Source organism: Vicia villosa, linkage group LG4 (assembly GCF_029867415.1).
Source record: "Vicia villosa cultivar HV-30 ecotype Madison, WI linkage group LG4, Vvil1.0, whole genome shotgun sequence".
NCBI classification, from domain to species: domain Eukaryota; kingdom Viridiplantae; phylum Streptophyta; class Magnoliopsida; order Fabales; family Fabaceae; genus Vicia; species Vicia villosa.
In genome coordinates this window covers 56,409,566-56,420,277 of record NC_081183.1, presented here as the reverse complement: position 1 = coordinate 56,420,277, position 10,712 = coordinate 56,409,566, and the positions used below count along the sequence as shown (strand labels likewise).

Genomic DNA, 10,712 nt, shown 5'->3' with positions numbered 1-10,712 from the left:
AGTTGGTTAACATGTTGACTAACCAGATGGAAACTGTTTTTAATCCCATAATGCAGGAGTCAGCTGAGTCGAATAGACAAGTGGTTGATCAACTCACTTGACTATGTAATTTCATGGGGGCACCCCAAACACGTGGTCGACGAACTCCTCAGACGAATAGGCAAAATGTCGTACCTGTACCGCCAGGAGTAGATTAAATAGACGATGAAACGGTGTAACAGGACCAAATACCCAGGTTTCAACCAAACCAAGGTGGATCAAGGGAAAGACGTCAACCAGTAGTGTTGGTGGGTCGACAACAAGACACTGATCAAATCGTCGAATAATATCAATAGGAAGAAACAGCGTTAGAGAATAATCTGACAATGATTATTGAAAGAATTATGGCCATAAATGGAATGAATGCACCGTTACAAAGGCCAACGTACTCGTCTCCATTAGCTGAGTATATTGTGCAAACGGAAAACCCCATAGGTTGGATAATACCCAAGTATACCAAGTTTGGAGGGGAAACGGGAGAGTCGACCTTCGAGCACATAGCCAGATATCTGACTGAATCAGGTGACATGTTAAACAATGAAAGTTTGAAAGTGAAACATTTCCCCTCATCCCTCACTAAGGCGGCTTTCACATGGTTTACCATGCTGCCCCCAAATTCTATTGACTCATGGCCTAAATTAGAAAATCTTTTCCATGAGCAATTTTATGAGGGACATTCAAAAATTAGTTTGGTCAATTTGTCGAACATTAAGATAAGGTTTGCTAAGACCATTGATGACTACCTGAACAGGTTTACGTCGTTAAAGGAAAAATGTTTTACCCAGGTACCCGAGCATGAACTGGTTCAAATGGCTGCGGCGGGTTTAGATTATTCCATCAGGAAAAATATAGACCCAACCTTCGTTAAGAGTATGTCTAGAGCTGCCAAAATGGGCCGAAGCCCATGGGCCGACCCATTTGGCCCGAAAAATTTTAGGGCCTGGGCCTCATTTTTCGAGCCCATTTACATCCGGGCCTTTTTTAGCCCGGCCCTAAAAAATATGGGCCGGCCCGTATGGGCCATGGGTAGCCCACCGGCCCGAAAAAATTAAATATTTTTAATATAATTAAAATTTATCCTTTCCTAATTATAATTATTATAAAAATTTATAACATTTTCTTGTTATAATTATCATAAAATTATAATTGTCATGAATATTTATAACTTAAAATTTGTTGGAACAAGTTATTTAATTATTTGTGCTACATTATATAATTTGTGATGTATTTTGGATAGTTTAAATTAAGTTAATGTGTTGTTTTACATTTTAATTATTAACTTATATGGATTATTTAGAAATTATAATTTTGGATATAAGATTTAATATATATATATATATATATATATATATATATATATATATATATATATATATATATATATATATATATATATATATATATATATATATATATATATATAAATAATGTATTCTTGCATGCAATTATATGGTTACTTACAAAGATAAGGAGAAAATTTTAGTTTTTTATAGAAATGGGCCCGTTTAGGGCCGAAGTCCATTTAGGGCCGGGTAGCCCGCAGCCCAGACAGGGCCGGGCCTGGGTAGTAAAATTAGAGCCCATTTAAAAATGGGTTTTTTGGGCCCGGCCCTAAAAAGCCCGAAGCCCATATGGGCCGGCCCATATGGGCCGGGTAGCCCATATTGACAGCTATAAGTATGTCAGAGTTGGCTGATAGGGTTCGGCACCTTGAGCGTTTGCGATTGGAAAAAGTCAGGCATACTAAAGCTAAGGCTAAGAAAGAAAAAGTAGCCTATATTGATTATGACGACACAGACCCCATATATGGGGCCGACTATATCTCTCCGACTGAGACAGAGATCGACTTGGCTGAGATGAAACTAGGGCCTGCGTATGAGTGTAAATCTTTATTTCTGTCGAAAGGAAAAAATGTCTCTGTCGACAATAACTTAAAATTTCCTAAAAAAACTTATACTTTTGATGTTAGTAAGTGTGAGGAGATTTTTGACGTATTAGTTAATGATGGTCAAATTCTAGTACCTCCAAATGCTAAGTTACCACCATTAGAACAGCGACAAAAAAAGAGGTTTTTGCAAATAACCCTTAATTATCTTGGGCATTCAACCTCTCAATTTTTTCTTTTCAGGGATTTGGTCCAGGAATCGCTGCAGGAAGGTCGATTGAAGTTTGCTGCCAGAAAGATGAAAATTGATTCTAACCCTTATAGGCAGGAAGAGGATTTTTTTGTTGAGTCTGTCGAAATTAACATGGTGGAATTGACTGAGCTCCCGGAGGATATGCTGGAAGAAAGTACTAGCGAAAGTCCTCAGGTTCGACTGGCTGATGTTTACCCCAGGAATGATGAAGACTTGCTGGATTTTCTATTTCGGTGCAAAAGCGAAGATACTCAAGTAGGATTGTACCCTAGATACAGTGCTTTGACTGATAGGGTTGCCGCTGAAAACTTCCAGAGGCTACAACTAGATAAAGGAAGAGCTCAATGGAATAAGAGAGACCCAAGAACATCCCAAGTCAAGCTAAAGAGCTACATACCTTCGGCCGCTGCACCAAAAGGTACCTGGATCAAACCCCAAATGTCGATGGGGATGCCCGAGGTTGTCGAAGCTGCAAAAGACAAGAAGGGGGAAGATATTGATGAAGCTGATGTTGCGGAGATGGCTTTGCACAAGCCAACTTGTTACTTTGTAATGAACAATGGCTCTATAGAGAACCAAGATGCGTTCTTCGAACGACCAGACATGGCAATGAGTGGCCATTTGAAACCTTTGCTAATAAGAGCTAATGTCGAAGGAGTTGCCGTTAACAGAGTGTTGGTCGACTGTGGTGCAATTGTAAACATAATTCCACATCATACTCTGAAGAAGATCAGTATGTTCGACACTGATATCAGGTCTCACAACGTGGTCCTCTCCGACTACGAAGGAAACACCAAAAACACTATGGGTGTAATTCAGGTAAACATCACTGTCGGTTCGGTGACTCGACCCACCATTTTTATGGTTATTAAGGGGAAGCCCAACTACAATCTGTTGGTTGGGAGAGAGTGTCTACATGGCGTTGGGGCTGTTCCTTCCTCCATACATCAACGTTTGATTATCTGGAGGGAATATGGTATCGTCGAGAACATCGAAACCGACCAGAGTTATTTCATGGCTGATGTTAATAGTGTCGGCCAAAAGCAGTTCGACATGAAACTGACCAATATAGCTCCCTATCAACCAGCTGAAGATGTTCACACGAACTTGAATGAAGCATTTGTTTCTTTGAAGTTGCATGAGACTTATGGTTTCGTATGGGACTTGGAACCTTTAGAGGATCCATATGTAATGGACCCTACGCCATTAGGCTGGGGAAACATCAACAATGAAGATGTCTGAGCTAGAAGCTCTAAGAAATATTTCGGTATACGTTGCTGAAAACAGAATAAATTCGGCTTTAGAAGCTGAAGAAAATACGGCTGAAGAGGCCAACAAACTTTGAATCTCAGAATAAAATTTGACTATTAAAACGGAGTCACCAGAAAGAGAAGAAATGGCAGAAAACGTCAATCGACAACGCCTCGATTGCATATATGACGAGGAACCTTTAGGTTTTGATAAAGATCCCATGGCGCTTAAGAAAAAGCAGCCACAAGATCCTTTTGAAGAAGTCTACCTTGGTGAAGAAGGGGACAAACGGCCCACATACATCAGCACCAACATCGACCAAAAGCTCAAATCAGAGGTAATTTTGCTATTAAAAGAATGGCTTAAAAGCACCTTTGGTCCCTGTAAGTTAGCGAGTTTTTGATTTTCGTCCCTGTAATTTTTTTTTCTGGGACTGAGTCCTTATATTTCACTTTCGCGTTTGTTTTAGTCCCTAAATTCAAAATCCGTAGGAAAATTCGCAGGAAAACCTGCAGATTTTCCTGCGGATTTTTTCTTTAGGGACTAAACCGCAAGCAAAAAGCATGATATAGGGACTCATACCAAGAAAAAAAACATACAGGGACGAAAATCAAAAACTCGCTAACTTACAGGGACCAAAGGTGCATTTAAGCCTAAAAGAATTTAAAGATTGCTTTGCATGGGATTATAATGAAATGCCTAGTTTGAGCAGGGAATTGGTCAAACTAAAGCTACCAATACAAACTAGAAAGAAACTAGTAAAGCAAACACCTCGACGTTTTGCCCCAGCAGTAATGTCGAAGATAAAGGAGGAGGTCGAAAGGCTCCTTGTCATACCCCAATTTTTGACCCTAAAATCATACATCAATTGCATATTAATCACTAATCAAGAGCACCATTGTGAGGCTTTGTCTTTGATACTGTGATTGCCTCTGAGGGGAATCATCAAGCACTTTTAGCTTTTTATTTGTTTAATACTAACCAAAATCCAAAAAAATATGTGTTTTGTCTCTTTTGTTTACATTTTACAGGTAAAAGATCGGGCAAAAATCAAAATAGTGCAAGAAGAATTTTTTTTGAAAATTGAAGGTGGAAATCGATTTACCCCTGTGGGAAATCGATTTCCTGTGCGCAAAATTCAAAAAATATAAGGAGGGAAGCTTGACATCATTTTGGCACCTTTTTTATTTGATCATTTTACCAATTTTCCACCTCACCAAAATTAATCCCTTCATTAAACCCACTTAAACCTCATTTTACCATTTTTACCATTTAAATGCCATTTAATTACCAATTAAACACCAATTAATTACCAAACACAAAATGACCAAATTGCCACTACTCTTGATCTCATCCTATAAATAGAGGTCTCTACTCTCTCATTTCTCAAGCTTGGAAAGCCAACAAACCCCTTGCAATTTCTCTTCTCATCCCTACCAAATTCACCAAAGCTCTCTTTTATTTCATAAAGTTTGTGAGTCACATCTTGAACCTCACAAATTTTGAGCTAAACAACCATCAATTTTACTCTTTTTTTTCTTCAATTGTTGAGAGATCAAGATTTGTGTTGGTGATTCTTGAAGTAGATCTAAACTTTGTTCAAGATTTGGTAATTTTCTTCATCTTTTTTTTTATGTATCATAATGTGATTCTTTTGTGCTTGTGTTCAATGCATCTTTGATGCTATATTGGTCCTATTTGATAGTGATTTGGTGGAAAATTCGTGCTACAATGGATATGTGATCATAAGGTGTTTGTATGTTTGCCTAAACCAAGTTTCAAAGTTCATAATGCTGTTTTTTTGAAAACTGTGCGCAGGAAATCGATTTCCTACAGAGGGAAATCGATTTCCACTCTGTTTTTTTGCGCCAATCTGAATTCTGCAGGCAGGAAATCGATTTCCTACAGAGGGAAATCGATTTCCAGTGAGGCAGAATGCTTGTTTTTGCTATTTTTGACTTGTTTTTGGTTCTAACTCTTCTTCTACTCCATTCTTTTGATATTTTCTTTGAATCACAAATTAGAGGCCTAATTTCTCTCTAATTTCAATGGACTTAGGGCGTCGATAGGATGAGAATCCAAATCCGCAAAATTATGTGATTGAAATTATGGATGAAAGGAGCTTTTAATGTGGTTCCATCTTTTGTTTCTCTTTATTTTGATCGATGAAAGTCTTAATACCTTGAGAATTCTTATGGATTCTTGGTAAAGACTAGATCACTCACCATTTTTCTTTTTGTGCGGTATTGCTTTCAGAGAGTGATCTACATATCGCTTCTCTCGCATGCATTAGCACATAAAGTTTTGACCGGCCTCGTTGTAGGGTGATTTCTATATAAATCACTTGGCGATCTGCTTAACATAGCGCAATATTTCGTGTCCCGAATCAAAAAGATCTAATATGGAAGAGAATTGTATGCGGTTGATTTAAGACTTATGAAGGTTTATCGTGTAGTCGCTATGATTTTATCAAGCTTCTGATAAATGTTCATTGAATTTAAATCCGAGAACATCCTTCACTCACCATCGATCTTAATTACTAACTTTGATGACATACTTGACAAGTTTCAATATGGTTATCTTTAACATCTAACAATTGACTTTAATTTCCGCAATTTATTATATTGCTCTTTAAATTTTGCTTTATTGCTTTACTTTATCATTTCATCATATTTACATTCCGCTATTTTCTCTTCGTCCATTTGGACACTATGTTTATGTTTCCGCTATTTTCTTTTCGTCCACTTGGACCATACTTTACTTTTATGCTAAAACACTAATAAACAACAAAAATCTAAAAAACGTTTAAGGCTCTCTTTCGGACTATCGGTTACTATCCTGAGCATTTTGGAGATTTGGACTTATGGACTTAGTACCTCTGGACCCTTGTTCTATTATTACTCTGTTGTTATTCTGTCTGTCTGGCATTGGTTTGTTGTCTGTTTGTGTATGCAGGTATTTCCTTGAAAGTCCTTGATGGTTAATTCCAAGGCATTGAGATAAGGATTTTACCCGAAAACAGCCGTTACTCTGCCCCATTTTGTCAGAATTTTAATGTGCTTAATGCGAAGTGGTGCTAAGATAATAAGTTCATCTGGATCCCCAAGTGATAATGTGTTGGTATTGATAGTCCAAAGGATGGGAAATCTACCTTGACTCTTAATGTCAAGTGTTGGCTTCTTATTTCAGTTAGACCGTTTCTTTCCCTAGCTTTTATTTTATGCACTAGGTTAGCCTCTTCATCTCCTCCCCTTCTTAGATTTTCAAAATCTTCTCCCTTTTTCAAAAACCTTCTTATGTTTGCAATCTTTTTCAAAACCTTTTCTTCAAAATATCTTTTGCCCTTAGTGGCTTTTTCTTCAAAAGTTTAGACACGATTAATTGTTGAAACGAGTGGTTATACCCCACGATTTTGAAATTGATTGATATAATGAGATCTTTTCCGCGTGAGAGAGCCAGTGGCATACTCGTTGATTTTATCCGAGTTGGAGCCCTTCTTTCATTTGCGATGCAAAGAACTCATTTGTTCTCATGCTCAAGATCAATAGCTGAGTATTTCTCTCCGACGATGATAAAGTGTTTATTCGTTTTTAAAATGTTTTCCCTTTAAAGTGGAACTACATTAGCTCTGACTTCTCCATTGCACCGAGGAGGTATGTAGGCACAAAGCTTAACGCTTTGCCGAGCTTATTTTAAAAATAAAACAAATCCTTTTTTAGCACACACGACACAGATTTTCAAAAAGGTTCCTGTGGAATACCACAAATATGAGGGGTGCTTAAAACCTTCCCCTTGTATAATCAACACCCGAACCTGAGTTCTCTTTTTGTTTTAAAAACAAACTTTGGGTTTTACGTTCTTTTCCCTTTTCCTTTGGAAAAAATAAAGCGCGGTGGCGATTTGAAACGAAATATTGAGTCGAGTCAATTCCATGGCTTCGATCTCAGATTTTCCCCGCTACACTCCTCAAGAGCAAGTTCATAAGAACTGCAAGGTATGTCGAATGGTTGGCTAATATCGTACCAGTCATGAAGAAAAATGGAAAGTTGAGAGTGTGCATTGATTTTAGAGATTTAAATGCTGCCAATCCGAAAGATGAATATACCATGCCTGTGGTAGAAATATTAATCGATTTTGCTGCTGGTTTTGAATACTTAAGTATGCTTGATGGTTATGCTGGTTATAACCAAATTTTTATTGTAGAAGATGTGCCGAAGACGTCATTTTGTTGCCCAGGGGCATTAGGAACCTACGAATGGGTGGTCATGCCATTCGGCCTAAAGAATGCTAGAGTGACATACCAGAGGGTAATAAATTCTATGTTCCATGATTTTATTGAGGACTTTATGCAGGTCTACATCGATGATATTGTGATAAAATCGACTTGTAAGTCGACACATCTGGAACATCTTAGAAAATCTTTTGAGAGGATGAGGCAATATGGATTAAAAAAGAATCCATTAAAGTATGCTTTTTGTGTACAGGAAGGAGATTTCCTAGGTTTTGTCGTGCATAAAAAGGGTATAGAAGTTAACCAAAGCAAGACCAAAGCCATTATGGACGTCAAGCCTCCATTGACCAAGAAGGAACTTTAGTCCTTGTTAGGGAAATTAAACTTCTTAAGAAGATTCATATCCAACCTAAGTGGAAAGACAAAGGAATTCTCACCACTACTTCGACTAAAGAATGAAGAGTTCATATGGCAGAAAGAGCATCAAGAGGCTTTCGAAAAGATCAAAGAATATTTGATGAAGCCTCCTATACTGGCACCTCATGTTAGGAATAGGCCCATGAGGTTGTATATCGCAGCCTCAGACTCGACTATAGGTAGAATGTTAGTTCAAGAAAATGACGATGGTGTCGAAAGACCTGTATATTATCTTAGTCGAATGTTAAATGGTCTTGAAACTAGGTATAGTGACATAGAAAAACTATGTCTGTGTTTGTATTTCTCTTGTATCAAGTTAAAGCAATATATAAAGCCAGTTGATGTGTATGTTTCCTTGCACTTTAATATTATTAAACATATGCTGTCTAAACCAATTTTGCATAGTCGAATTGGTAAATGGGCATTGGCATTAACAGAGTACTCTCTAACATATGCTCCTTTAAAAGCAATGAAAGGGCAAGTGGTAGCATACTTTCTTGTCGACCATTCCATGGTCTCCCTGCCTCAAAATTATGTCGATTTGGTGCCATGGAAATTAAATTTTGATGGCTCCAGTCATAAGAATGGCAGAGGCATAGGAGAGGTCATAATTTCTCCAAATGGAATTCCAATAGAGCTCATGTATTCAATCGACGGTGTATGTACCAACATTGAAACGGAGTACGAATCTCTGATAATCGGACTTGAACTGCTGCTAGAATTGGGGGCAAGAAATGTCGAAATTATGGGAGATTCTGAATTAGTAGTTAAGCAGGTTTCAAAAGAGTACAAGTGCGTTAAAAAGAATTTAATCATGTACTTTGTGATTGTTAATAGGTTGCTCAAACAATTCGAATCGACAAACATTCGACACATACCTCGACGAGAGAACCAAGAGGCTAATGACTTAGCGCAAGAGGCTTCAGAATACAAGAAAAATGAGGATGAAGAGCCTATTCAGGTAAGAGACAAGGTTCGAGCAATTGTGCTATCTTCTTCAAATCCGTCGATTATAAAATTGAATGTAGTTGATGCCGAGAATTTCGAAATTTTAATAGTCGAAAATGGAAAAGAAAATGACTGGCGTCAGCCATTGGTTGAATACTTACGCAACCCTACTGGTTCGACAGATAGAAAGATTAAATATAGGGCTCTAAATTTTGTTTTGATAGAAAATGAGTTGTTCAAAAAGATGGCAGAAGGGATATTGCTAAAATGCCTTGGGGAAAGTGAAGCATATTTAGCCATCTCGAACGTACATAGTGGAGCCTTTGGTGCGCACCAAGATGGACACATAATGAAGTGGACTTTGATGCGTTCAGGTGTCTATTGGCCTTCGATATGAAAGGATTGCATCGAGTTCGCTAAAGGTTTTCAAGTGTGCCAGATGCATGGGGGAATCCAACACGTTCCTACAAGCGAACTACATGCCATTGTGAAACCTTGGCCATTCAGGGGATGGGCTTTAGATGCAATTGGAGAAATAAAACCAGCTTTGTCAAAACAACAAAGGTACATTTTAGTCGGTATTGATTATTTTACGAAGTGGGTTGAGGCCGTAGCCCTAAGAAATGTCGATCAAGAGGCTGTGATAGATTTTTTACAAAATCGTATCATATGTCGGTTTGGGCTTCCAGAGACAATCACAACCGACCAAGGAACAGTGTTCACAGGACAAAAAATACGGGAGTTTGCACAAGAAGTTGGCATCAAATTGCTGACATCTACATCCTATTACGCCCAAGCAAATGGCCAAGTCGAAGCTGCCAACAAGGTGATAATTAGCCTAATAAAAAAACATGTAGGGAGGAAGCCAAAAAATTGGCACCAATCACTAGACCAAGCTTTATGGGCATGTAGAACATCTCCCAAAGAAGCAACTGGGACCACGCCATTTCGACTTACATATGGACATGACGCTGTGTTACCAGTAGAGATACACGTCTAGTTAATAAGAATACAAAGACAACATGAAATACCATCCGAGGATTATTGGAGCATGATGACAGATGAGCTTGTCAGTCTGGACGAAGAAAGAGTATTGGCTCTCGACTCACTAAGAAGACAAAAGGATGGGGTGGCTAGAGCTTATAATAAAAAGGTAAAAAATAAGGTGTTTGTTGTAGATGACTTAGTTTGGAAAGTGATATTGCCTATGGACAAAAATGATAGAATTTTGGGAAAATGGTCACCCAATTGGGAAGGACTGTTTAAGGTAATAAAAGTATTTACCAATAACGCTTATGAACTGGAAGAGCTGGCCCCAGATCAACGAATTATCAGAGTACATGGTAAGTACTCAAAAGGGTACAAACCAGCCCTTCAAGAAGTCACCATTTCGACAACATAATTAAGGGTCGAGGCAGAGCTGGAGAAAAGGTAATGAAACCAGCATAAAGTAAAACAAATACTGCATTTAAAATGGTTCAAAGAACCAATTTTCAAACATTTACAAATGTTACACCAAACAAAAAAAAATCCATACGCAAATGGCCACATAAAATCAGAAAGAGCCAAACTATTGTTGGAAAGACTTCAAGTCAAACTGGAGGTCCACAGTTTGATTTTATAATGTACCGGCTTTATCTTTGAATGTTTTTATCTCTGTTTCAACTAGAGCCGTAGCGTTGCTGAAG

At 38.1% G+C, this 10,712-nt stretch overlaps 1 protein-coding gene across 1 annotated transcript; it reads left to right on the top strand.

Annotated features, from left to right (window-relative positions):
• Positions 1-3,573: 3,573 nt before the first annotated feature.
• LOC131597233 (uncharacterized) lies at positions 3,574-10,024 on the top strand. The gene is made up of 5 exons (XM_058869940.1): positions 3,574-3,765; positions 7,376-7,735; positions 7,781-7,893; positions 8,482-9,331; positions 9,425-10,024. Exons 1-5 carry the CDS (start codon positions 3,574-3,576, stop codon positions 10,022-10,024), a joined length of 2,115 nt encoding a protein of 704 aa, XP_058725923.1.
• The last annotated feature ends 688 nt before the right edge of the window (positions 10,025-10,712 follow it).